At 39.5% G+C, this 27,848-nt stretch overlaps 5 protein-coding genes across 7 annotated transcripts; 3 read left to right on the top strand and 2 right to left on the bottom strand.

Moving 5' to 3' along the window:
* Positions 1-2,469: 2,469 nt before the first annotated feature.
* Positions 2,470-9,946, bottom strand: LOC111235091 (PHD and RING finger domain-containing protein 1-like). 3 transcript variants are annotated; one of them, XR_002665665.1, is made up of 8 exons: positions 9,448-9,946; positions 8,823-8,906; positions 8,602-8,729; positions 8,240-8,331; positions 7,795-7,994; positions 5,227-5,323; positions 5,045-5,133; positions 2,547-2,603 (listed from the first exon to the last, which is right to left on the bottom strand). XR_002665665.1 is itself a non-coding variant. In XM_022763410.1 (7 exons), the coding sequence occupies exons 1-7, from the start codon at positions 9,580-9,582 to the stop codon at positions 2,524-2,526; spliced, it is 816 nt and encodes a 271-aa protein (XP_022619131.1). In that variant the 5' UTR covers positions 9,583-9,946; the 3' UTR covers positions 2,470-2,523. The 3 variants fall into 3 exon arrangements, 2 of the variants coding, with proteins under 2 accessions (XP_022619131.1, XP_022619132.1); XM_022763410.1 differs by lacking the exon at positions 5,045-5,133 and having other exon boundaries at positions 2,470-2,603; XM_022763411.1 differs by lacking the exon at positions 2,547-2,603 and having other exon boundaries at positions 4,848-5,133.
* Positions 9,947-10,606: 660 nt separating this feature from the next.
* On the top strand, positions 10,607-12,347 carry LOC111235123 (lysophosphatidic acid receptor 6-like). Its single transcript, XM_022763452.1, has 2 exons — positions 10,607-10,691; positions 11,225-12,347. Exon 2 carries the CDS (start codon positions 11,328-11,330, stop codon positions 12,294-12,296), a length of 969 nt encoding a protein of 322 aa, XP_022619173.1. The 5' UTR covers positions 10,607-10,691; positions 11,225-11,327; the 3' UTR covers positions 12,297-12,347.
* Positions 12,348-12,447: 100 nt separating this feature from the next.
* ints11 (integrator complex subunit 11) lies at positions 12,448-21,307 on the bottom strand. The gene is made up of 17 exons (XM_022763451.1): positions 21,093-21,307; positions 20,745-20,842; positions 19,562-19,635; positions 19,233-19,461; positions 19,029-19,127; positions 18,908-18,942; positions 18,689-18,827; positions 18,510-18,574; positions 17,899-18,088; positions 17,709-17,792; positions 17,540-17,629; positions 16,863-17,025; positions 16,609-16,719; positions 16,065-16,126; positions 15,738-15,880; positions 15,239-15,368; positions 12,448-12,838 (listed from the first exon to the last, which is right to left on the bottom strand). The coding sequence occupies exons 1-17, from the start codon at positions 21,118-21,120 to the stop codon at positions 12,773-12,775; spliced, it is 1,806 nt and encodes a 601-aa protein (XP_022619172.1). The 5' UTR covers positions 21,121-21,307; the 3' UTR covers positions 12,448-12,772.
* Positions 21,308-22,114: 807 nt separating this feature from the next.
* On the top strand, positions 22,115-24,873 carry cptp (ceramide-1-phosphate transfer protein). Its single transcript, XM_022763356.1, has 2 exons — positions 22,115-22,469; positions 23,084-24,873. The coding sequence occupies exons 1-2, from the start codon at positions 22,336-22,338 to the stop codon at positions 23,604-23,606; spliced, it is 657 nt and encodes a 218-aa protein (XP_022619077.1). The 5' UTR covers positions 22,115-22,335; the 3' UTR covers positions 23,607-24,873.
* Positions 24,874-25,741: 868 nt separating this feature from the next.
* ubxn10 (UBX domain protein 10) lies at positions 25,742-27,083 on the top strand. Its single transcript, XM_022763407.1, has 2 exons — positions 25,742-25,819; positions 25,935-27,083. The coding sequence occupies exon 2, from the start codon at positions 26,022-26,024 to the stop codon at positions 26,766-26,768; it is 747 nt and encodes a 248-aa protein (XP_022619128.1). The 5' UTR covers positions 25,742-25,819; positions 25,935-26,021; the 3' UTR covers positions 26,769-27,083.
* The last annotated feature ends 765 nt before the right edge of the window (positions 27,084-27,848 follow it).

Here is a 27,848-nt window from a genome sequence, read left to right as displayed (position 1 = left end):
TACGATGACTGAAATTGACTGTGAGATGATTAACAAAAGAGGCTGCTAGCTATCATATCAGTAGGGCTAATGGATTGTTCAGGATCCATTTCCTGCTGCCTTTGTTTCCAACACTGTGACATCCACCAGGAGCAGGGATGACGCTTCCCTGCCTCAGTGTAGCAACACAAATAGGGAAGGGAGCTGTCGACTCCCATTTTTTCTCCCATCAGCGGCCCTCTCATGGCAGACACAAGCACAACTGCAGCATGGAATCACTGGGAGAGATGTGTGGGTCTCTGGGAGGATGACCTACTTTTGCCCCCCGCTTTGGTCTGCCAGAGAGAGCTGCGAGTCGCTCTGCTGAGCACACAGCTTGTAATGTTATCCCTTTTGACCGCAGGTGCAATGCTCTACAAGCCACTACCAACGAGGCATGTACACATGCTGGATGAATGTTGTTTATTATGCATACGTCTTCTCAGCACTGACTTGGTCAAAAATTTATTCCCAACTCTATTCTAAATTCATTTTTATCTTCCAATAGGACTGCTGTGCTCACACTGGTGGTAATGTATGTGTGCGCAAAGTGTTCTTAAAAGGTGGCTGAAAGTATAGAGACATACTGGCATGATCATGGTATTGTAGTATATGTGCGATATTGTCTGGAGATTTCTCTATCCAGCTTAAGAGAAAGGTTCAAATTAAATTAGTTAAGGAATAGTTCAACATTTAGGGAAGCATGTATATTTCAATATTTAAACCACACAAAAACACTAAGTGTAAAAACAACAATTTGCAGAGCCAGAGCTCTTTTCAGTGTTTATGCCAAGCTAAGTTCATCAGCTGCTTCATATTACCATACCAACAAGACAGTGGCATCAATCTTCTCATTTAGCTCAAGGCAAGAAAACAAAGGAGAGTATTTCTCGAGATCTCAAACAATTTCTTTAAGAATTCAATTCCAATCTCTCTCGTTTATGTTGAATAGAGATGTCTGCAGGGCTCTGTCACTTCGTAATATCAAGTTTTCATTTTGTTTTTTTCTATCAAATGTTCACACCAGGTTCACCCATACCGCTGTAGTGATGTGTACTAAGTGAAGTGCAACAGGATTTAATGGGTTTTCTTCTATAATGTGCACAGTTTGACATCAATTCTTCACTAATTGTTTGGAAATTCGAGTTGCCATTACCTAATAAGTGCCATATATAAGTTAAGTAGTGGTTCCTACCTCTGGTCTACACCCTGACAAAGGGTCACAAGAGAAAATTAAAGGCTCAAGAGATGACTGACCGGATGGGGAAAGCAGAAAAGATATTTCTGCTGCACCAAATGAGAATAATTTTTTCAGACCTTCCTCTAATTTTTGCTTTTTTCATGTGAATTACTGGTGAAAACATATTCAAATAAATGCAACCAGTGATGATGGGATCACAAGTAGACTGCTTAATCTTATGGGGTCACAAGCCAAAGAGGCTGGGAATCACTATATTGCATGTTCTGATGATAATACTTATTTTAATAAATTATATTCTCATTCAGCATACTGGGTCACATCCAAAGACCCCTGACACCATGACCTCTCCGAGTTTGAAACACACATTACCAGAAGCTGTTTGCAATCATGCTAACATCACTGCTGACTTATTTAGCAGCTCTGCCAAGGCACATTAGCTCGTGCCACTGATGTCTCAGTGAGAGTGCTTCTCTGCCTCTGCAGCTCTTAGCATTGCTCCCGGGTGTCGGGAGGCCTCCCAGCATCAGCTCCACTGCATCACTGCTGCTGCAGCAAAAATAACTTCAGGGGATTTTTACAATTTTAATTTGACAATCAGCAGAAGACTGATGCCACTTTCCCTTGCTGTACAATATGAAACTGGAGCCAGGAGATAGGTAGCTTAGCTTAGCATAAAGACTGCAAGCAGGTGGAAAGGGTTAGCTTGGCTCTGTCGAAAAGGTGAACAAGATGAGTCTAACAGCAACAACAACAAAAACAAAAAGTAATAAAACAAAAAGTTCAAAATGACCAAATATGTGCACCTAATTACATTAATCCATCCAACAGATGTCAAACTCATGGCAGCACTAAAGGAAAAGATACAGTATCATCAGGACAGAGAGACTGACAATGCCATCTCTAGAGACACAGTTCTTACAACGGTAAAAAACAGGGTAAATAGTTGATTTAGGAGGAGTTATGTGCTGGACATTCTAATGTTTGTACAGATTAAATAAATGAGATATGGGAATTTTTATACAACAGATTGTATTCATGAATGGAAGATACCCTAGAGTCACATCACTGTCACCTCATTGTCATTTAGCATGTCAGTCTTTAAGAACATACTGCACTGATAAACAGACCTTCTCCGGAGCAGCCAGTCATTAGAAGTTTTGACCTTGGCTCCATTGTGTGTTAATCGTGTTACGGTAAGCCTAATTGCTTAAGGAGTCACAGGCTTTACAGGCACCAAAGCCCTTCAGCTCTGCAGGCCCAGCTCCTTATCCACTGGAGGGCTCTTCAAAAGGCTGCTGTTCCTGTCAGTGATTCCTGTGAGGAAGACAGTGACAGGATCCCATGAAGACTGGAGAGGGTGAGTACGGGGTCAGAGCTGGAACAGCTGGAACAGAAACAAAGGAAAGTAGTTTTCAGGAAGCCTCTTTCACTGTGTCAGCAAGACTAGTATCAAATATTCAGATAACCAAAAGCAATCTAAATCCTCACCACAAGATATAAGGACAACAGGGACCTGGGTCATGCAGGGTCGCAGTCACTGACTGCTGACAGTGAATATATCATTACAGCAGCGAAGTAGCTCATTCTTTAGAAAAACAATTTGACAAATGCTCAATCAACAAAAGAATGTAGCCTGTTCATCCAAATCTAGCCTGTTTAGCAACAACAACAAAAAAATCCCTTTAAGACAGTTTGACGTTTTGGGAAAATCAACTTTTTTGCTTTTGACCTAGATGCTAATGTCAGCATGCTCATATGCTCAGAATGACAATGCTAACATGCTGATGTTTTGCAGATGTTTATCATGTTCATCATATTTTAGTATAGCGTGTTAGCATGCTAACATATGATAAATTAGCACTGAACACAATGTACAGCTGAGGATGATGGGAATGTCAACAGTTAGTTTTTTTATTTGGCAAACTGAAATTTGGACCTGATGATGACGCTAGATGAAAAGTCAAGAGATCACCAAAGTGATAGTAGCTCATCCACGAATGAGTCATGAATGTTTGTACCAAATTTCATGGTAAACCATCCAATATGTTGAGATTTTTCACTCAAAACCACAAAATGTCAACGCAAGAGGTTCAAGAGAAAAAGTCAAAGGAAGTTATTTGGATTCATCCTCTGAGCACCGTGAATCTCTGCTCTATTAGTGAGCTATTTCAGTCTAGACCAAAGGGGGGGGGGGGTAGACTGACGTTGCAATGGCTTGAAAAATAACAACCTTGAACACATTTAATATAATGGTAGGTAGCCAATCACCCATTAGGTTTATTCAATACTGAAAATGGCTTTTAAATGGAAAACTGCTAATAAAGAAAACAAAGTGTAGAAAGTAGAAAGTGGGGTTATGAATTATGCAAGTAACTGCTTTCTGTTCCTAAGGTGATTGCCTAAGTAAGAATAAACCAACAAACAAGAAACAGAGTGCTCTGTTGTGTACACTTGGGTTTACACTCCTCACAGTGTCTCAACCAGGACATTTTGTTCAATTCAACACTTCTGCTTAGCAAACATGTCTGGCCAATGAAGGTGAACATTTGTTTTTCTGTGCACGTTGTTTTGGTGGGAAAAGTAGGGCAAGATGAGCTGCAGGCTTGTTACGTCCCCACCCACTGAATCATAACACACACACTAGGATAACCGCGCACACGCACACAGACACACACACACACACAAATTAACAGAGACTTTATACATATGAGCTGTAATAACTTTACTATAACGTGAGGAATCACTGTGCAGGAGTATGCTGATGTCTGAGCACACGTCATGGTCTCAGTTACATCAATTCAGCAATATCTTGGTGGAATGATTTCATGAGTTCAAATTAAGTCGTTTTTTGTCTCAACATAGAGTACAATGCTTTTGGACATCAGAGGATGGATTCAACATTAGATTATGATAAACAGCAGATCTGAGTGTGTGTGTGTGACTGAGACAGCCTCCTCTTGTGTTTCAGCTTGCACGACATCCTGAGAAAATCACTGAGGCTGGTGTTGCTAGGCGATGGCCCAGCGCTCCTGAGAGAGGCGGGATGAGGGGATCCTGCAGATGATCAGAGGAGCTGCTTCCTGTTTGAAGTCTGAGTCTTTGATTTGTCTGACACCTCAGTTGCCTCGCATACTTACCTTGGCCAGAGTCCACCTACCTTTAATGTCTACCCACACCCAGTATGTTAGATTAAGGCATAAAATACATAATCGTTCACTTTCTTTGGTCCAGACTAAAATATCTCAACAACTATTTGCCATGAATTGTTGTACTATCATGGTGCCCAGAGGATGAATCCTAATCACTCTCCTTCCAGCGACACCACGCAGGTCAAAGCTTCCTGTCAAATATTCTCCACATCTACTGGATGGTTTGTGACAAGATTTTGTACAGACATGCCTTTAATTACCCCATGAGGTTGGCATGTGTGGTTCTACTGTTAGATGGATTGCTATGAAATTTGGTACAGTGACTCACGTCCCCCTAAGGATTATTTCTAATCATTTATTATTAATTAAACTCGGCCCAACACGTCGGGGACATTAACAAGTATTGACACACAGACTCACACATTGCTTTTTGGTATTTTAAAAGTTTTTGTTGACAATAAACAAAGTGTTACATAATGTCAGCCTTATCTTTTACATAAAGTAAAAATGAAAACATTCACCCTCAGTTTTTTTTTTTTTTTTACACAGGACAGAAAACAATAAAAAAGAAACAAAAAAGTTCAGGTTCCTTCACATGAGGTTTATGGTTGTTCGTAACTACTAACACAATGCTGCCACCCTGTGGTCATTTCTGACAAGCGCGACTAAGATGTACCAGCAGTGATGACCGTCTTGCAGCATCCTCTCTGCTTGTTGGCGTCAGTAGCTCAAGTCAAACCCTTTTTCTTTTCGGTGTATCTAACTCTGTGAAACACGCAAAACAGATCATGTTGAATATGAAAGAATGTACAGACTTTTGAAGCTACTGTGAAGTGAAGTGACAGTCAGATAATTTACCGGCTGGAGCGCTGCTGGTATCACTGTGATGAAGCGCAGTTGCTTCAGCTGTTGTGACTGGAGGCCGTGACGCTTTCAAGAGGTATTTAGGTACATGCTGAAGAACAAGAAGAAAACACAGTCATGATAAATCATAGCACTAAACACTAGCGTTGTTGAAGTTGAAGCATTTTTGTACCGTCATCAATTAATTTCGTCTTTGTATACAGTACATAGTTAAAGCTCACAGACAAATTGACATCATAATGGAAATTACGTGTATAGAATGACACAAACATCATGTCATGAGACAGAACAAAAACTAAATCCATCTAAAAAAAATTCTGAAACATCTTTGAAAACATCTTTGAAACATCAAGGAAATCGACATCCTCCCCTTGTTTCAGAGATACAGAAGCTGTGAGAGATACATTTCATTTGTGATGTGTGATATAAATGCTAGTCATTATTTTAATGAACTGTAAACTGCCTTATCCCAGTTCTTATTGTAGCAGTTTTTCTTTTATTATACAACTGGATTCTGTATAGTATCAGCACTTTTACTGAGCTCAGATCTCTTATTGTTTAATTAGGAGGCCAGAGATTAATGTGGTACTGCAACTGATAGCAGAAACACTGACTTTTATAGTGAGATAGATGAAGAATCTGTATTTTGTGTAGATCAGCTCTGTAACTGACAAATACTTGAGCTGCTTAAGAAGGCCACTATCAGCCCTGCTACTGATCCAGCATGTCGACGCATCCCTCATTTTTTTATTTCACATTTTGCAAAAAGAAGTGTTCAAAACCCCTGGTTTGACCGTGCAATTGTCATCTGGAAAAAAAAACACAGTAACTTTTAGTTTGCATGGAAAAAGAATAAAGTGGAATATAATCTGACTGACTGCGAGCCCATCAATGAAACATCAACATGTGCAGGCTCCGCTGCAGAAATGGAAAACAACAGTTCAAGTCTTTGGTGGAGAGGAAAAACACACACCTGCTACACAGAGATGTTCCTGAGTGGGTAAAAAAAAGCCACATCTACAAAATACCCAGGCTCACTGATACCCAGTCGGGTGAAGAGTATTAGGCACCTCAAGCAGGCACTCAAGCTCACAAACCAAATTTACCAGCTTACAAAGAGTACTTATAGCTCTGAACACAGTGATATAAGCCTCTCAAGAGCAATCACAACAACAAACCTAGTGCTTTGTGACCCCTTCACCCCTGATTCTAGGCCAGGTACAGTATAACAGAAATCACAATAACCTAACATTTACACAAGCAGTGGCAGCAGCAGTTACCCACACAGATGATGGGGCACAGAATGTAACCACAAACACCAGCAGTTACCCTGCCTCACTTACATGCAACCAAAGATGCTGCAAACTTATCTGCAGAGGGTTGACTGACTCATGGAGAGTTTTTTTCTGCACCACAACTAACTGTGCATGTTTCTGAAAAGGCGTTCTGCAGAGCAGGAAGCGTGGTTAAGTGCCACAGCACTGTGATAGGTTTGTCTTGCACACACTGTAAAATGGACTGAAACCTCAGACGAGACCCTCTCTCTCCCCGATGATTGCTTGAAGAATTTTCCTTTGCTGTACTTACTAGAACAAGTTAGTGGCAGACTCCAGGCTACTTAAATGAGTAATGTTAATATTTTTGTTTTATTTATATCAGAGCATACAAATATTACTTTCATGTCGCAGAGCAAAGCATCTGTTTTCCTGGAAAATAAATACCTTGATCTTTGAAAAGCCCAGAAAGTAGTAGTTAATAGTTCTTACTGCTGTTCTGAAGGTATTTCCAGAATACTCAAAGACTCCTATAACCATCTGGATGAAAAAATATTCTGGGACAGACTTACTAAGGCTTATGTGCCTATTTTTTATGATGTGTTCTGCCCTGGACAAATGTGCTGGATCCTCTGTCTTCACTGGACACACATTTAAGGTAAGGAGGGATGTTAACAACTATTATTTCATATTTTCATTTAAAATCATCTTTACAGTTTATGTGTGACATATATATAAATAAACACTTTTGTTTATAATGCCTGGCTACCTGGGTAGGAAACAAAGGCACAACTTTTGCAGCAAAGGGAATATTTTTTCATCCAGATGATTAAATGCATCTTTGAGGACACTGGAAATATCTTCAGAACAGTGGTCAGTGTTGTTAAATTTAATAAACTTTCTGGGTTTCTTCAAAGATCCCCTGATATATATATTTTTTGGAAAAAAAAAAATTTTTAGCTCTGTGACTCGAATGTAATGATACTACATGACAGGAACGAACCGGGGTAAGAGGATGCAATATTGTCAGATACCATCATAATGGCAATAATGTTAAAATATTGTGATGTTTTGGTCATATTGTTGAGCCCTCACTTAAAGGTTTACTTTGCTGTACTACCGACTCCAATAATGTGTATGTACACATACTATAAAGCCAAAATGAGCTGGTCACTTAAAATGTACACACTAACAACAGATTATCACTTAATGAGAATGGGGACTTCTGCATTTTTACCTCATGCTGTCTAGTAAACAAACATGAAACTCTGCGAAATATTAAACTGACCAAAGAGGTTTGCGGGCGAGGATTAGGATTGCTGCTGGTTCTGCTCTGGACCCTTGTGCTGCGTCGTCGTTCAGTGGAGCGCCTGGGACGATTGATGGTCGAGGGCCGAAGGCGACTGCTGGTAGATGCAGTTTCATCAACTTCGGCTAAGAGGTCGGTTAATTCTCCATCGCTGATCTCCTCCTCCACCACTGACTCCTCTGTACAGGGACAATTTCACAAAAATAAAATTAAAATATCTTGTAATAATCAATCATAATCTATTCCTGTGCTCTTTTTTTCTGATTGTACCATTCCTGATAGTCCACCCATCCCATCACATAACACTGTTGTTCAACTACTTTGGCCACACAAGTGATTGGCAGTAATGTGAAATATGCATGATTTTATATTTACTTTTTTCACTTCAATAATCAACAAAATATGTATAAAGACACAGCTTTACCTGTATGGTGAGGACTGGCTGCACACTCAGGACAAATCCAGTCACCTTCAGGACCTGTGTTTAATGATGGTGTCAAGCAGTCCATATGATACCTGTAAACATACATACATGTTCTGTGATTAAATTTAACACGAACAAGTGTAGATAACATGGCATCAAGTCCAGGTTTTTCCGTCTGTTACAAAACATGAGTGGAAAAGTGTACAAGTCGTTAAAGTATGACTTACGCTTCTGCTATGACTTAAATAAACTGATCATCAAAGACCAGAGTATAAGCATCTGAGGGTTGAATCATGACAATAGAAAATCTGCTGAGACAATCTACACTACATGATGAGTGCATTGGTACTGTAATGCCATACCCTGAATCACAGTGTATGCACACGAGCAGCCGGTGCCTGCGGTCACTCCGTCCACATTCCTCACAGATAACCGCATCGCTCGCCTCCTCTTCATCATTAGCATCTTTTTTCTGTGTCCTCACTTTGATCTGCAGCAGCGCAAACAGTTTAGCTACCAGCATAGTTCTCATATTTCCAAACACTTCTCAGAAAAGGTTCCTTCACATGCCGCAAATAATCACCTTCTTTTGAATGGCCCCTCCAGGACACTGTCTCTGGTGGATGAAGGCAAAACTGATTCGATCCACCGGGCAAGTGTTGGCTGTCTGAGGTTTAGGACAGAGCAGCAAAATGTTTCAGTTACAACTAAATATTTTCCCTTGATGGTCATGCATCTTATTTTAGACAAAGGCTGCAAATTTTTAGGTGATTTGTTCCATTTTATTTGTTTTTTACATGTACACCAGACACTTCTGTCAATGTTTTTCTGTGCTTGTCCCTTACAAATAAATCAAATAAATAAAACTAATGATTATCTTCACTACTGACTGATCTGCTGTACAACTGACATGATTAATCTAATCCATTAATGCCCAAATATTCTGATAAATGGTAAATCATGTAAGCAGTCCCATAGGAACTGCTTGAAATTCAGTTGAACATTTTTCACTGTTCCCTGACATTTTAAAATTGAACGACTCATCCAATCATTTGAAAAAGCATTCAACAGATGAAATGATGAGGGGAAACAATCAGTAGTTGCATCTGAAGGTTACTGTATCATTTCTTCATAGTGAAGAAAATATCAATCTAGTGAAAACATTATAAACACAATTTTCCTGTGTGACAGGTGAGGTGTGTGTTTACCTGGGACCACTGGAGAATACATTCAAGGCAAAAGACATGCTGGCAGTTCTGCAGAGAGGCCACAGTTTGCTGTTCAAAGTGACTCAGGCAGATGTAACATTTGTCTGCTGTGTTTAACGCTGTGGACTTATCCATATTGTATTGTGTTTTTTAAAACACCTTTACCATAACATTTTCAACAATGATGACAAAATGTACAAAATATAAGTTTTCGTTTTGACACCATTAACGGTGACATAAAAACGCTTTTAATAAGCTATATCTAACATAAAGTTTAGGTTTCCTATGAGTTTTAACAACAACAGCTAGGTATCTAGGTAACCGGTAGCTAACAATATGATGAAGCCTATTCTGAGTACGCCCTTGAAAATGAGTCAGTACAGTCATACAATGCTAACAATTGCTCTCTGGCTTCTAGCTAGCTAGTGTTTCAGCATATATTACATTACAGAATTTACAATTCGCATGTTAGCTAAAACAAGAAATTGCTATCACTCTTCAGTCCACTCCGTGTTCCGCGCTACATGAAAAAACTTCCGGTCTAATTCCTTCAGAATAAATGCGTCAAAACGACAACCTCCGCCAAGATTACAATATTTATTTGTCTATTTATTTATTTGTGTCTAAACCATGCTAAAATGCCATTAATAAAATGGAAATTGTGGTATTTTTATTTATATTGTTTAATTTAAATTAGATAGATCTGCTTTTGATGACACTGAGGGAGACATGTGGGAGCGTTTTATTTGTATTTCCTTGAAGATCTGCATCATTATTATTTTTTTCAACAGTCCTGCAATGAAGCCTTCCTCATTAAGCTTCCTAATATCAGTTTTTGTTGAAACTATGTTGAGGAGGTGATAATTCAACTGTATGATCATTGTGGAGGCTGCACTTTGTAGTGCTGTTGAACTGTGTTGCATTGGGGAGTTTTTTCTGTTATTTAGCCTGCCCTCTCTGATTTGAATGGGGTGGACAAAATAATAGAATCACTTGTCAACATAAAACAATACAATTTAAGTCATTCTTATATTATGGTGGGTGGTAAACTATGCGCATAGTCTTGTGTCATGCTCTAGTTTCCTGCTCTTAACTCTACACCTACAGTAGTCTAACAGGAAATTAAGAAGCCTCATGCTCACTGTCTCAGAGGAGCTTCACGGCGAATGTATCAATTTTTTCTCATGTGTTTTCAACACACATTGTAGCTTTCTGCATTGGAGATCGAGCCCCTAAGCAACTCAGTAAGTGATTTTTTTTGTCACATTACTCTTGTAATTTATTAATAAAATAAAATTAATCTATTATTTCCGAAAGTGTTTAACCCTTTTAAAATGTGGTGAAAAAAACAGTGAATAACTTTCAGTACACAGGACTCAAATCTTTGTGTGGAAAAACCTAGCAATGAGATAATTATTCAATGTCACAAGAACACCAGTGGATGAAGCATATTTTGCTGGCTTTATTTGTGATCTGTGTTTCTCTGCCTTGTTTCACTTCACTCTTTTTAGATAATCTCTGAGTACTGTAAGTAAAGTGAAAATGTATTGAATCAAATGTAAAAAAAATAAATCTCCACCCTGGTTATTCCCCTTATTTTTAAAAACAAAACAGATTAATGGAATCAATTTCTAGAGCAGAACTAATGTTAGAAATCAGAATCCAAGAATGACTTTTGGTAAATATTATTTACCAGATGAGTAAGAGATTCGTTTTCAAGGTTGTGAAACAGTGAAAGTGGAAAAAACTGAGTGGAAACATGTTTGTGTTGTTACAGTTACAGGGGACGGCCTGTGATGCAGCAGTGTGTGTGTGACTCAACCTACGCTTTTATCTGACTACATTCACAATAAAATTAAAAAAAGAAACCTCAATCTGCCATGATGAACGTGACAAATGTCGACTGCAGCAATCCATCTGTAGATTACCAGTACTACTTTTTCCCAGCGGTCTACAGCCTGGCTTTAGTTGTAGGTCTGCCTGGAAATCTGATTGCCCTCTTCATCTTCGCCTTCAAGATCACACCTCGTACAGCCTTCAGCGTGTACATCAGCAATCTGGCTCTGACAGATATCGTCATCCTCTGCACTCTACCCTTCAGGATCCACTACCACATCAACGGAAACAACTGGGTGTTCGGAGACATCGCCTGCCGTATCACAGGGATTCTGTTCTTCGCCAACATCTACATGAACATCTGTTTCATGACTTGTATCTGTGTGGATCGCTACATGGCCACTGTGCGCCCACACAGCTATCTGAGGCTGCAGAGCTGCTGGTGCTCTCTGGCTGTGAGCGTGGTGCTCTGGTGTGTCGCTGGAGTGGCTATGGTGGTGTTCGTCCTCATGGGCCCTCTGGAGACCGATGGAGACGAATCTGGAAGCCGCAGCTGTTTTGAGAACTTCGCCAAGCACGAGTGGGCCACGCGTTTGGGGGCGTACAGCGTGCTGTGCCTGATCTTCGGCTCCCTGCTGCCCTCTATGATCATCCTGGTGTGTTACCCACTGGCTGCGAGGCGCATTTCCATGATAAAGAGTAAAACAGCCCAAAGAGCCGTGAGGGTCATTTACACCATCCTGGGTATCACGCTGCTCTGCTTCCTGCCCAACCACCTGGTGTACCTGCTGCACCTCCTTCGACGCATGGAAATCATCAAGAGCTGCTCCGCCTCTGATGCCATCTACCACGCCAGACGGGTCACCATGGCCCTCGTCATCCTGAACACATGCCTGGACCCTTTGCTTTACTTCGTCACCACCAGCCACTGCAGATGGAAGGGCTTAAAGAGGACATGGCTGTGTGGACAAATCAGGAGGAGTAGGGGTGTTTATACCATTGCAACGATCTAAGTTAACTGAGAGGGTAACTATTAATGTCTTATGTAAATAGAACTCTGTATACTCCTCTTTGTCACTGTGTATGTAACCGAAAAACTGCAAAAATTTGACTTTTCTATAAAAATGTTTATTAAAACTGTCATTTTATGTCAAAATAAAGGGACAAATCAGAATACGGGTATATTATTATTCTTTATCTTGTGTAGTTTAGTCTATAAATGACAGTATGAAAGAGTCTACCAATCAGGGCAGGATCCTGGGTAAGTTCGTAGGAGGTACACATTTAAGGATCACAATCCCAACAGGAAAAGGGAGCAAAATCAGCTTTGATGATGTAGATGTTTGCTGTAAAGAATGTGAAATTCCCCCCACCAGGAAGGAGTTTGTAGCCTCCAGAAATCCAGGATTCAAAAAATGGCAGTGCATGAAAATTCTTTTGAGTGTGAGTTCCCTTCAAATGTTTATTGTGTCGGGACAAAAAGATATTTTCAGCACAGTCCAGAGGGAAGCCCCTTTTTCAGCAGAGTTGAAAGGAAACTCCCCAGGTCTTCGTCCTGATGAAGAAAACCAGAACATAAAAGTCAAGAAAGAAGCACTGTAGGAAAAGACAGAGACGCATATATTCACTTTAACACGTTAATATAAACCCTCGTCATGCATTGCAAATGTCAGTGATGTAAAACTCTCTGGTATTTCACAAGAAAAAAAAAAAAAAAACATTAAAATGGTTACTTAAGGTCTTATCGAGTACCTGATTATATTGCCAAAAACTGATAACGTAACAGATTTAGGCAATCTTCCCAACAAAAACTGGGGTATATGTGTAATCTTGGGTTTATGTTCAGGGGCAATAAAAATGTATAAGACCCTTTTGGGGGAACATAAGTTAAAACAGATATGACAAAGACACAGATTTAAACATTGTATTCTTTTTTCTTGCCCTTTATTCTTTGCATGGAACGCACAAGGCCACAAAAACCTCCCTCCTTCCATTACACAGTGACTGAGTTCTACAGGCAGGTTTCCCCCACCTTTCGTATTCTCACTTTCATAGACCCTACTCTCGCACACTATCCACCCACATCAGTCTTTTCACTTCTTCGAGCCAATCAGACCTCTACTCGGTACAGACTCGGCGCAACAAACCGATTAACTGATGGTGTGGTCAGACCGAAAAAACAGCACTCGTGATGTGACTAACAACAGATAGAACAGGAAATACTAATTATTTTGAACCTCAGCCATCGCCCCTGCACTCGTCGTAGTCAAGATGTAACCTCTGCTGTATGTTATATTTAAAGGTGCAGATATATAAAGAAGATTATGAATAATCAAATAGAATGAATTCATAAATTCTCAATTTGGCTATAAAGCGGAGATTCTTGTGATTTTATGTGTTAAGGTAAATCAGATTAAACTTTGCTTTATCATTTCTGATTCTCTTCCATGAGTTTTGTTGCATGCATTAGATTCCTGATGGTTCTTTTAAGCAGCTTTAAATAAAGTTTGGCAACTTACCAGCATAGACCTGTCCACCTTCAAAGTCTAATAGTACAAAATGGGAAAAATCCCTGGGCTGGACATTACCAGGAAATTGTTGAATGTGTGTGTGCAAATCAGCTGTGTGATATTTTCTATTATCTTGTTAACTTGGGGCCCAGTGTAGGGTCCTTAGAATACGAATGCAGTCAATAATTGTACCACTATCAACAACTTTAAATTTAGGTAAAATTGTGTTATATAAATATACATATATTTATAAATGTTAACGTCTTTGTGTAAGTATATTTAAAAATAACTGTATTTTTTAATTATTTAGGAAATGATCTGAGCCAAAATGTATAAAAACAGAATGAAAACATTGATTTTTGTGACTGACTGACAAGTACACATGATGTTTCTAGAAACAAATGTTGGACTCAAGGGTCCTCAGTGTGAGTGAACTAAAACTTTCATTTTGAACACAATCAACTCTCCTTGGCTGGATGTCACTTGCTTAAGAGTCATTATTTCAACTGAATTACACCAGGTAATATATAATTTAACAACTTATTTATTCATCTATTTGTTCATTTCAAATATAGTAGAACTATAATATTTGAGAGATGTGATCATATTGTTATGGAGTGTTTTCCAATAATTGGGTAAATCAATTCCCCCCTCTCTGTAGGAGACATAAAGTAAAAGATTTCACGTTCTTCACGGAGGTGTGACCACAGCCCAGAGACAGTTTTCACCATCATTGTCGTGTGTGCAGGCAAATCACACAGACAGCTCAATCCATCATAGCAAATCCAAAACCATCCTCTTTAAGGAATCTGACATTCTCCCCTCTGGAGAGAGGCTTCTGTAAATGAGGTGCAACAGGTTCAAGTTTTCATTTATCCGATGTGCAATAAGTGCCACTTGTTTCATGTTTGTTTCCGTTTCACATTTTAATTTGAGGAAGGTAAACAGCCCCCACACAAATCTGTTTTTGTCTGCTGCCAGTTTTAGTCTCTTCAGTGGACGAAGCTTGAGTGACAAATAAAGTCACATGCTTCATGACTTATCTGCTGAGTCTTTTTCTGCTGCACTCTTGCATGTTGATTTTAATCAATACACCAACTTTTCCACCTCAAGTGTAAAAAACTTTGAGATATTTTTAGTTCTAGCATTTCCACTTCCTTTTTAGGATTACAGATTTTTTGTGCAAATTGAAAATGTGCACAAGATTGGGTGGATAGACATTTTATTCAGATTTGCATATAAAGTATCATTGTTTTTAATGTCTTCAACTGTCATATTTTGTTTTTATTGTGTTTGTTTTTATGCTGCCTTGAAGGAAAATATTTTCCACTTGTGGGAAAGTAAAGATCTGACTTAAACTGAACTCTAAACAGTTTTGCATTTAAAAGACAGTACAGCTACAGTAAAATGAACTCAGTGAAGCAAAGACAATGCAAACATTTTACCTGATAACTCCAGGAGAGCAGCAGGACCTTGGTGTTGGTGTCCTCAGCGGAGGAGGAGACTTTGATGACAATAGACTCCACCATGACGGTGCTGTCAGGGAGGTGCTGGATAGTGTAACCTTTTAACACGCTGCAGCAAAGAAATGCAAAAGCAAGCAGTTATAACAGATATAATATTACATGTCACAAAATGCAGTAGATATGAAACAATACAGGAGAAGAGCACAAAAATTGCAGTTCTCAGGCAACAGAAATGACATGTTATATATGTTCAAGTATATCACAAATATACTTGAAGAAATGAGAGGAAACAAGACACTAATCCTGAGAGAAAACAACACATTTCCTGGGTAGATGTGCAAACATGAAAATGCTGGTGTGGTTTACAGGAGGAAGGTAGATAAAGTGAATGGTGTAGGTGAAATGCAGAATATTACAGATGAGTTGTAAGATGCAGGAGGCCCAGTGACCCCTCCTCTCCCTGCGGTTATACTCTCACCTTTTGAGGTGTGTGTAGATCCTGTGGAGTGTGTCGGCGTCGCTGTACGGGTCCTGGAGCTGCACGCGGCAGGTGAAGCGTAACTGGTGTTCGTTGAGGCCCAGCTCCTTCAGGGCCTGCTCCGACGACACCAGCTTCAGGCTCTGTGCTCAGGAGAAAGACGACAAGAGGGTAAATCAGCATGTGTCATTCATGACAACTCAAGGAAATCCCACTAGACTATAGGTCATCTATTAAAAGGTCACAAAAGTATTTAAAAAAAAAAAAGGAGCAACACACTTACTGGACGGATATCTAGTTAAAAGTTTGTGATAAAACAGAACTTACGTTTTCTTTCATGATCAGGGTTCCATGCATGGTGCGAGGTTTTTTGGGATCAGGCAAAGGACCTTCAACATGAGAGTGGTTTAATATATAAATAAACAAGCAAATAATTACAGAAAATGATAAACAACAATTTGAAGTCTTGCTAAAACAGCTGTATGTGGTGTGCAACTCATAGCTCCAAAGAAAGCGAGGCAGCTTTTCATCACTAATAATTCAACAACTACAACCATCAGACGGTTTTCTTTATACTCAGCAGCCACTTTAGTCTGGAGTAAGTATAGAAAACCTTTGTTGTACTGTTTGGATAAACGTGACTCCTCATCTTCTCTGGGGTTTAGAGTCCTTTCATAACTGACATTAGTCATTGTGACAACCAATCTGGGTCATAATATTCAAGTGACACGGGGCCGGATCACCAGCTGTGTAAAACCCGCTTCACAATCACATCAATCAAATCAACGAATCAAAATGTCAAGCCAAACAAAAACAATTGTGGAACTGAAACCGTGTGGTTTCTGGTTTCTGAACTATCATAAAAACTTACCTCCGAGAGCCATCTCCCTCTTGAGCAGGTTGAGTGAGATATCCACAGGCACACTGGGGTTTGTTGTCACAGTTGCTGTCTCTCCATTGGCTGGCATGTAACAGTCTATGCCTGCCATTTAAAAATAGACACATTAACAAGAATGAAAACTCCCTCTCTTCCTACTGTAAGCATACCGTACCAGTACCAATTTACTTTTATTGAACCTAGCGCTTTTGATATGTAGAGCACAAAACAGATGGAGATGCACTTACTGAACTCCTGTTCAATCTTGCCCTTGAGGAACTCCATTTTCACAGCCTCCCCGTGTACCAGCAGCATGTTGCGAGGCTCTGCCATCCGAATGAGCTGCATAATGCCTTTAGCATCTGCATGGGCACTGAAGGACATGTACTCCACCTGTAGCTTCACATCCAACTGTAACAATCACAGAAAGAATAAAAGTCAGTTTTGTTTTTTTAACATGGATCACATTGACAATTTCACATTTTTTGGTTTTTTTTTTTGCTTATTTTCAAAGGAATAGGTCGATATTTTTTTATAAAGTACTCTCATTGGCTCTAGATGAGAAAATTGATGTTGGGCCGATTTTGTTGTCTTTGGTTAGAGACAACAAAGAGTTCAGATGTTTACTGTGATGACTTGTTGGATGTATTTTTGTCACAAACCACAAAAAGGGCGTGTAACATGATGCTGCATTCGGCTCTGCGTGGATGTTTTTGATATCTAAAAGTACAAACATGTAGATAGAAATGAAACTCCAAACCACAGAGTCAAGCAGAAGTAATAGAAGAGAAGTAGAGAGACTTTTGTGCTCTCCAACACACACACACACACTTTTTATTTAAGTCATAAAATACAGTGTGAGCCCAAGACTCACATAGATGCAGCGGAAATGAAAAGCTGTATTTGTAAAAAAACAAAATCTTACTGTCGCTCTCCCTTCCATCTCCAGTTTCCTCTGCCCATTTAAGATCTTATGACCAATTGTTCCTTGTACACAATACCCAGGCATGATAACCTAAGAAAAAAGGAATTGGCTGTATATTATGAAGTATTGTTATTTTCCAAAAGACCTCACATTTCCTCATGAGACTCACCATGTTCTTCTCGTTGCCGGCCCATTTCTTGAAGATTTGCAAAGACTGACCAGCATGCAGCATACCTGGTGTGGCAAACACCACCTGAAAATTGACATATTGTTGTTGTTGTTGTGCACTGCAATTAGAATTTTTTAAATTAGAAACTTTTTTAAATATTTGCACACTTTGGAGGAAGAGCAAAACTCACCATAGGTCCAGGATTATCCGCATAGGAGCGATCAAAAGCCTTGATGTGCTTAAATTCAAACATGTTTCTCTGTACAAAGGTTTTTCGAATCTTTTGGTTAGTCCATGTTATGAAAAGCTTGTAGTAATGATTAGCTTTCTCTGTCAGCCCAGTGGAGAAGTAGATGGGGGCCTTTAGGTTCATCCTCTCCCTGTGTGATGAGAGGAGGTAATTAGAGTGTCTGTCCAATGAAAAAGTTCACATACCACCATTATTCTAACAAGCTTAACAAAATGAATACGGATATTTTGGGGCACAGCTATTTTTCATCTTGACAATGTATGACCTTTGTGTATTGTAATCATATGCAATTATTCCCGATTGAAAGGACTTTTTATTCAATTTAACAATTACGAACCAAAAAAATGGCTTTTATCTGATATCATTCAGGCAGCAAGCAGACTGTGATTATCTCCACACACATCACTGTCCTTGCTCTCTAATTTCTTTCTTTGACAGAGGCTTGGTCACATTCACAAAACCTATAGTGGATATTTAAGAAAGTGTATAAAAAACTTCTGTGAATTTTCTTTGTGGTATTTATTCTAAAATTTAAATAAGAACAACCCTACCAAAATGTTTCCAGCAGGATGCAGAGCTCTTGTGCTCTTCCAAGAGCAAACACAGGGATCAGAACCTGAAAGGACAATAAGAAAATAAGAGCCTTTAATTAGCAAAACCTTAATTTTCTCTCCACAACATTATATAAAAAGAAAAGAAAAGAAAAACCACCCAAATATACAGTATTCACCTTTCCTCCTCTTTCTATGCTTTCATGCACTTTCTTCAAAAAGTCCCTCTCTCTGCATCTCTTTGAGTCACGGATGGTGGTGGCATATGTAGACTCTGAGATGAGGATATCTGGACGGCACTTATCGATCCATGCAGCACTACAGGATAAAAAGACTGTAGTATGTCACAGGCTTACACCTCAGCAGATAATCGACACATAAAAGTAAATGTCACTTACCCTAAATGCCTGTCAGGCGTCATGTTATAGTCTCCCTAAGAAATGAAAAGACATTACTCTGAGGTTGTTGTTGTCACATTCACTGACATGATGCACACAGTGCAGACTTGTTTTCACTCACAGTATAGACCACAGACTCTGATCCCACTTTGATTTGCACCATGGCAGCTCCCAGGACATGACCTGCATAGTACGCCTTGATCTCCAACTCATCATCCACCTGCCAGCAGCACAACAGAAAACAGCTTGATTTCCCATCAAAAGAGACGAGCAGCTGGTGCAGAAATTATCAACAAATACATCAAAAATTATATGAGCGCTGCACCTGGACAGTTTGGTGGAGGTTCAAAGGTATCACTTTTTTCATGCAGTCCTTGATCATCTGCGAGGTGAAGAAGTTGGTTTCTCCCTTTTTGTCGACTGTGATCTTCCGGAAGTCCTCCAGTAAAATGGGGCAGATAGCCTTGGTAGGATGGGTCATGTAGATGGGTCCATCATAGCCCACCATCTCACTCATGAAGGGCAGAGCGCCACAGTGGTCCAAGTGGAAATGGCTGAGAAAGCAACAGGTGTAGCCATGTTTTTTTTTTTTTTTTTATAAATATGACTGAAATAGATGCAGTACATTATAGTGTAACTATACAGACAACAAACCTGATGATTACACAGTCCAAAAAGTCTGTCAGGCGTCCATTCTGGGTTATGTAAGAAAAGTCTGGGAAACGTCTCTGGAATGACAATACAGATTTTCATTCAATTCAATTGGGATCATACTGTAAAATATCTTCTACACAAGGTCCAAAACATTTGAAACTCACTACATGAAATTAAGTTTTCAAAAAACAGTAGCAAAATAAAGTAAAGAGTAAAATCATCATTATTTCATCAATCACAATTTCCAAGTCCAAGATAAACCCAAAGATATACTGTATATTTACAATGACATGAAGCAGCACATCCTCACATTAAAAAGCTATAACTGGGGAATGTTTGTACTTTGGCCTAAAAAAATAACTTGTGATTAAATAATAATAAACTGTAAATTCAATGTGATAATTAGTAAGTCTGACTGAGCGACAACAAGCCTGAATTACTGCAACCCCCTGGTGATGAAATTGCTGGTTTTAAAAAACAGGTGTAAAAATTTTTTATTGAAGGAAATGGAAAAAAAGATGTGAGTTTTTATACAATTTGATTAATGATTGATATTATCTGCTATGACTAATCAGCATGTCACAACATTCACATTAGTCTGTAATGTCTCAGAGGCACAGCTGTCTGAAATGTTCTCATGATCTGGGGCAGCCAGGAATACGGAAACAAGGATTGTGAATCCATGGACCCAGCCTGTCTTATGTCAACAGTCCAGGATGATGGTGGTGCTGTAATTGTGTGGGGAAAGTTTTCTTGGCACACTCTGAGCTCTTTGTTTAAATGCCACAGCCTATCTGAATATTGTTGTTTACTATGTGCATCCCTTTATTACCACAATTTATCCATCTCCTAATGGCTAAATCCTGGAAACTCATGAAAGTTGGTTTCATGAACATGAGAATGAGTTCAGTGTACTTCAGTGTCCTCCCCAGTCACCAGATCTGAACCCAATAGGACACATTTGGGATGGGATAGAACAGGACACTGACAGCATGAATGTGCTGCCGACAGATCTGCAGAAAGTATATAATGCAATCATGTCATGATGGAACAGAATCTCAAAGGAATGTTTCCAACATTTGTGGAATCCATGCCACAAAGAATTGGGGCTGTTTTCAGAGCAAAAACTCTCCATCTTACACAGTTTTCATTCCTCCCTTGTAAAGTAAGCTACTTTACTTACATCATCATTGTATCCCATGTGCATCCCACAGTCTAGCATAATGTTTTTGCCTCCAATAGAAACGAGGATACAGCTGCGGCCGACATCCTGTCCAGCACCTTGGAGAGGGAAAGTCAAACTGTGAGACACCTTAAAAATACACACGCATATAAATCCACTCATTTAGCCACTCCAGCTCAACAGTAAAGGGTCAAACTTACAAGCTGATTTAGGACAGACACAGCAGAAAATACACAACTCAATACTTTGTTAAAAGCGGATATCTAGCGTTTAAGTTATCTAGCTAAAGTAAAAATGTTGACGGAACTTGCTTAGCAGGTGCTAACTAGCCATTGTAACATTACTCACCAAGTGGCGTTACTTTTATTTCAGGCATGTTTTCTCGTCAGTGCAGCCGGTTCTTGTACATAGCAGGTAACACCTAGATAACCGAAACGACCCGACTGCTTGCGACGAATAAGCCTTTATCTATGTAGAAATGTTTTCGAATTTGGACACACTTGTATACATATGAGGGGTTTGTGGTGTCAAGCAAACCGCTATTGATCGTAAAACTTCCGGTTAGCATGTTCCTCTTCTTCTTCTTTTTGATTAATGGCGAGTCGCACTTAGCGTTAAAGGTGCATTACCGCCACCTACTATATTGGAGTGTGAGCCAAGAGTTCCCAACTTCCATTTGGTCTGGTTAAAATAACAAACAAAACACCAGCTTTTCTTTATTAACCCAGTTTCTTTTTAAAACTCAAACAAAGCTTTATGTTTCCCTCCTAAATGCTAAATATATTGTTATAATTCAATACTCCCACCCCACAATTCTTAAATGTCTTCTTCTCTATGTATTTTATACTTGTGGATGTTTCTCCATTAACTGCATTGTTTTATTTAATCCTGTGTTTTCTAATCTCAGTCTTGATATGATACAATGACTGTATATAAAGACTCTTTACACGCTGTATATAAGTGACCTGGTGTTGTGGGACAATAAATGCAAATCCAGTGTTTCCATTCTTAAGCTCCTTTGATCATCTGTATATATTGTAATACATGGTTTAAAAGTTGTTATCAGTCTTTCATTGGCTATATGTACCCAATTTGCTTTTTCTTTATCTCTATTTTCTCTTGAATATAAAAATCTAAGGGTGAAATAATCACGTCGGGGTCACTGGATAAGGCACCATGACCATGTCATGTACCTTTCTTTTGCCATTTTACTTTCTGCCCTTCTGAAAATATAAATCCCCATGACATTGATAATTTCTCAACCATCCCAACTGCTTCTTGTATCTGGCTTTAACAGCCAATTTCAGCGCTTTTATTTTGAAGGGAAAGTGTGCCAATTTCCGGTGATTCCCGGCTCGAGCTTGCGCAGTAGAAGAGGATTAAAACAGTACCGACCTGTCGTTTCTCGTAGACAGAGAGAAATGCAGAGTTTTCCTTTCACTTTTAAGTTTTCTCTAACGTAATGTGTTCGGTCTTTGGTTGTTTACATCAGAACTTACATCTGTAGCGACCTCTGGTTTGTTGGTGACCGACACATATATTTTCTCATTCATCTGTTGTCTGTTCGACAGTATTTCCTCATAGAGAAACCATGGCTGATTCTGAGGGATCAGTAGAGCAGAAATTCAGTTTACAGGAGGTGCTCGACACTTTCAAGCTGTGTCTGTCAGAAAATAAAGAAGTCTACCTCCAACACTATGTCGCTGGGTGGCGTGGGCTTGTAAAGTAAGTGATCTTTTGGTATGTGTTCGATTTATGTGTCCTGTGTGATCTCATTGTATTTTGTATGCATTGACCACATGACTATACTGTACATGCTACACCCAACTCATGGCTGGATTAACCTCTCATGGGACTCCGGAGCAAAAAGTTGCTATTTGACCCCTACTGACTCCCCAGTGTACACGAGCCTTTAGAAACCAACCTGTACTTTAGAGCTGCATTGAGAAAGTTGAGTAAGATAAGATTTGTGCTGCATATAAAGTACATACAATATGCACACATATATATTATGCACACATGTACATGACACATAAACAATAAACAAGTGCTTGATTGTGTTCTTACTAGACTATTTGGGAAAAAAACCAATGACAATCCCTCCTCAGTGCCAGGGCCATGAGACAGAGGGGGGAGTTATTATACTTCAGTGGTGCAAATTTCTAATAGATTAGTGATTCATCAAATTATGAAGACAAAAAGAGGCTTCTGGTGCCCCTGTGGGTCTGGGGTCCCTCAGCAGTTGCCCCCAGTTGGTAATCCAGCCTTGACTCAACTGTAACAGACTGGCAAATGTTATAGAGGTGTTAACAGACTGTTCTTGTGTATCTCTTTAATAGGTTTCTGAACAGCTTAGGGAGCGTCTTTGGCTTCATTTCTAAAGATGCTGTCAACAAGATCCAGGTCCTGGTCAGCCATTTAAACGGCGAGAACGGGTCTCAGTACGTCACCGTCCAGTCCATGGTAAAATACGAGCTGGACAATGAACTCGTGGACCTGACCAAGAGAGGCGGTCATCCAGAGTCAGGCTGCCGTACTCTGCTCAGGCTCCACCGTGCACTGAGGTGGCTGGAGCTTTTCCTGGAGCGCCTCCGCACCAGCACAGAGGACAGCAAGACATCTGTCATGTGTGCAGATGCCTACAACGAGTCCCTCGCCCAGCACCACCCTTGGGTAGTTCGTAAGGCTGCGGGCGTGGCGTTCTGCGTGCTCCCTGGGCGTCAGGCTTTCTTGGAAGTGATGAATGTAGGCCCCCCGGAGCAGGTCGTGGCCATGCTGGGAGAAGCTCTGCCTCTAATCTCTGAGGTGTACCAGATCACAGAGGAACTTTACTCTCAACATAACCTGCTTGATTTACCATAGAGTGCAAGAGGGGCTATTATTTCCCTATTCATACATTACATGATCGAATATCTATGTGTCCCTGATGACAGGCTGTTGAGCAGGCTGCTACTCCTGTTTGGTGATTTATGGGTTGTGTATTATCTGGACAATATTGGGCACAAATAATCAATCGTAATTTCACTGACACTAGTCTGTACCTACTGCATTCCCAGTTTTTAATATAAAACTACTGTAAATCAGAATATTGCATGTTTGTCTTTACTCTTTATCATGTGCCTCAGAATAATCATTTAGATCCATTTATATTGAATTGATATAGATGAAGAGAACTACAGTGGGACTCAGACGTCTTTGCTCACTGCTAACAGCTGCTTGTTTTCATTATTTATCCAAAGAAATAAGACTAAGTTGATACTTCTTATTTCGGGCAGAAGTAATTTTCTCAAGCTGCTTTTCAGGTTCTCAAATGTAAGGAATTTACTGCTATTCTTGGTTTTCCATGGAAGTGAATTGGGTTAGTTTTGAGTTTTTTTACTGATTTGATAATCAGCCAATTAGTTAATAATGAAAATTATTGTTAGTTGCAGCCCTATTTAGATCTGATACCAATGCTTGTAAGAAATAATGTAATAATAGGGCCATTAATTCAGGATTCATGGAGTGCATTCATTCAAATATTTACACACTTGCTCCTGTTTCATAGGGGAATTGCTCCCATCTAATACTAAATGATATTGGATGATGATGTCAGATATTGAATAATTTACTATGGTCTTGAATTTAAAACACAGAGAAAAGACTATCGGCGAACTGCAACTTAAACAGAAGAGTAACTGTTTGTAAAACAACTTCTCCAATGACAAATGTAGTCTAAATGTGCCAATTCCAAAATAGTTTAAACAAAAACGAAACAAACTCTAACATTATGAAACAAAGGTGCTGAAACACAGAACCATTGCTTTGCAGTGAAGTACCATTCTAAATAAACAAAATTATAATAGGAAAAATCAAATCTTGCTTTAGAAACATTTCTGGTAAATTATGAAACAAAAGTTATTATCAGTGGACTCAGAGTTGTTCCCACTGTATATGATCTCAGTGCAATTTTTCATTTAAGATATAAAAGACAAAATATACTCAGTTTATAGCTAATGTTCAAGGTTTAATTGATTATTATTTTTTTAAGTTAATGGTGTATTGTTTTTTTTAAGAATGTACTGTACTGTATATTATATATATTACTCTGGATTCCAACAGAACTCATCAACACTTTAGCCTAATAAACATTTTCCACTTGGTTGTTGATTGTGAATTTGTGTTAGATTTATTTGATTATTGATTATTCATCAACACATTACTTCCACTGGCCTTTTGCCAGAGAAGAGTTTTGTTACCTGTTGTCTAAAGTAAATGAGGAGAAAAGTTAACTTTGAATGTGTCATGTTTTTATAATTCTATGCTAATGGTATTGAGTGTTGTGGTCCCTGAATCCTACTTTGATTATCAGTCCACAGCACCCAACTTTTGGATATTTTAACCTAGAGACAGATGTATGTACACAAATAATAATTACAAAATCAATATTTTTCCCTGTTAAATATTTGTCCTTTCTTCTGATCTTATTTAAGCCCAAGTGGTATCTAACCCATCCCTTTATTTGCCATTAGCTAAGCTGCACAATTGATTATTTTTTAATATGTAAATGACCATGAAGCACTGTTATCACACCAAATAAGGACATTTTTTATGTTAAATGTTATATGAGCTAAACATAAACACATACAGAGGGGAGCTACACACCTGCAACACTAAATTGATGTACACTTAATGCAACAATACTTATGATAAAGAATATATAATATACTGTACTGTGCAAAAGCCTTAGGCACTGTTTTGTTTGCATTAGTGCAGTTTGAATATGAGATTTACTGTTGAACAAGTGTGTGAAGCGACTGGAGAAAGTAAGCTCATTATAGAGAGGAATGTTTCCAATTGGATGTTTCCAAATGATTAAAAGCTGATGAATTTAACTACAGTTGCGTACTTCCAACACCAGGGGGCTCCCTGCCTTTAATTCACAAGTCGTCGTCATGGCAACCAGACTTTCATGGCAACCGGTGACGCTGAAGAGAGACTGAAACTGGGAAAGTGGGTGGAAAGCGACGGAAAAGTAATGCGCACAAATGGCATTTTAACGTTTTAACGTGTAGTGAAGCTGCAGTAATATACTCGTAAGTGTTACGACAGTTTCTAAAACTGACTGAACAGCGTCGTGCATGCTTATTCTCAAGGAAAATGGAGACACATATTAACTCAGATATGACTTTCTTTACTCTTTTCGCGAAGGACTGAAGCCAGGAAACAACTGGAAATCTTCACCGACAGGCCATCGGGAACTCTTATGCAAGACAGACACTAAACAGCTGGTTTTCAATGCATCTAACAAGACCAAAGTCCTCGAAAGGACGAAGCAGGCCTGCTGTCAACAACACAGACAGCATCCAGAGGACACCTGTGTCTCCGGAGTCTCCTGTATACAGCAGGCCGGACAGAAACCTCCGCTCCCAGTCCCAGCCCATCATGTGGCAGACCAGCCATCTGAGCCAGGATGAAGTTCTGCACATGCTGCAACACGCTCCTGCTGCTCCACCACAGTCCTTGAACAAGTACAAAGTCCTGCCATCCATAGAGAGGAGGCAGTCAGAGGTGAGTCCAGGGAGAAGCCTGGACAAAGACATGTCCAAGCTCACCCTGTCTGATGGTGCTATCCTGCAGCAAAGGCAGAGGCAGCAGGAGCCAGATCTCCCCACAGCACAGACCAGCACCTCTGAAGGGGACACCAGGGCTGATGGGCCATTCAGGATCTGGCCAATGCCACTAGACCCAGGACCAGTAACAACCAAAGCAGCTGGTGCCTGTGGCAGTTTGCTGTTGGCTATCAGAGCACCATGTGGCAGGAGGTTCCAGCAGCACTTTGAGCCTACAGACACTCTGCTGATGGTGAGAGCCAGTGCAGAGGCCAGGTATGGAGCCAAGTATGGAGAGGCCTCCATTGAGACTATGGATGTGCCACGGAGGAGCTTCACAGACATGGATATGACTTTGGCCCAGTGTGGCATCTTGAACAGATCAGTGCTGTGCATTTCTCAGAATGACGGCTGTGTGGTGGAGCACGACTGAAATGAAATCATTTTAAGATTCTCTTTTGCAGTTGACATTTGCCTCTGTGGTGGTATTTAAAGTCCCCCTCCACTCTAAAACACGTTTTGCTTATTGTTATTTGGATGTTTGATCTCTGACCACTGTGCAGAATGATGTTTCTCTGTGCTCACCTTAAATCATAAGTTTAAGATGTTTAAATACAAGCATGATCTGTGGAGCCAATCCTGGTCCAATATGCAATTCACAGAAGTGTGAAGTGTGGAAACTAAAACCTTCAGCACACATACACTAAGAATTAACTTTTTTCTTTTAAACAGCAGGCATCCTGTGTCCAGTGGTTAAACTTTTGAAACTAAAAATATGGTATTCATAAATTCTGAATTTTTCAATAAGGGAGTCATTGAAAGTGGTTTTGTGTTTTGGATTTTCTTCACATCTTATCTTTTGGGACGTGAAGAGGTTCCATTAGTAGATTTGTTTTAAAGAAATTGTTATGAGTTAATTGAACTTTTTTGTGGAAAAAACATATTTGACTCAAAATAGTCTCAAAGCAGAGACTGTTATGTCTGGGGCGGATTTTTTAACAATACACAGCTCTAACACAACTCTAACTTTTATTGGCTAAAACAACTTCAGTTTCAATTTCATGAAAATGTATACTGTATGCCTGAATGTAACCACAGCTGGCCTATGAGGACATGTATGTTCTGTTTCCTCACATTATCTTAATCACAATAGCAGGAAAATACCAAATTCATTACTCGGATCTGCTTTCAGGTATTGATGTAGAGAAGAGAACCTGGTTTCACTGTGTGATGGTTGCAGTTGTACTGGTATTCAATACCAAAGCATAATCAGAAATTCTTGTAATATCTGCAGGCCAGCTGACAACAACAGGGTTTCCTTAAGTTTATTTGCTGCCATTTTCCACATCTGTTTTTCATGGTTGATGTTCTTATATGCCAAATAAAGTTTTTAACTAGGATGCACTAGATTAATATGAGAAATGATCACACTTTACTTTTATATTACAACCACAGCCCTGCTTTCAATGTGTGTAAACATGAATACATAAAGTTCTGAACTATACCCTCCTTT

The sequence above is a fragment of the Seriola dumerili genome, unplaced genomic scaffold (genome assembly GCF_002260705.1).
Source record: "Seriola dumerili isolate Sdu_G_001 unplaced genomic scaffold, Sdu_1.0 BDQW01000468.1, whole genome shotgun sequence".
NCBI lineage: Eukaryota > Metazoa > Chordata > Actinopteri > Carangiformes > Carangidae > Seriola > Seriola dumerili.
The sequence above is the reverse complement of the archived record's forward strand: the minus strand, read 5'-3'. Positions and strand labels throughout refer to the sequence as shown.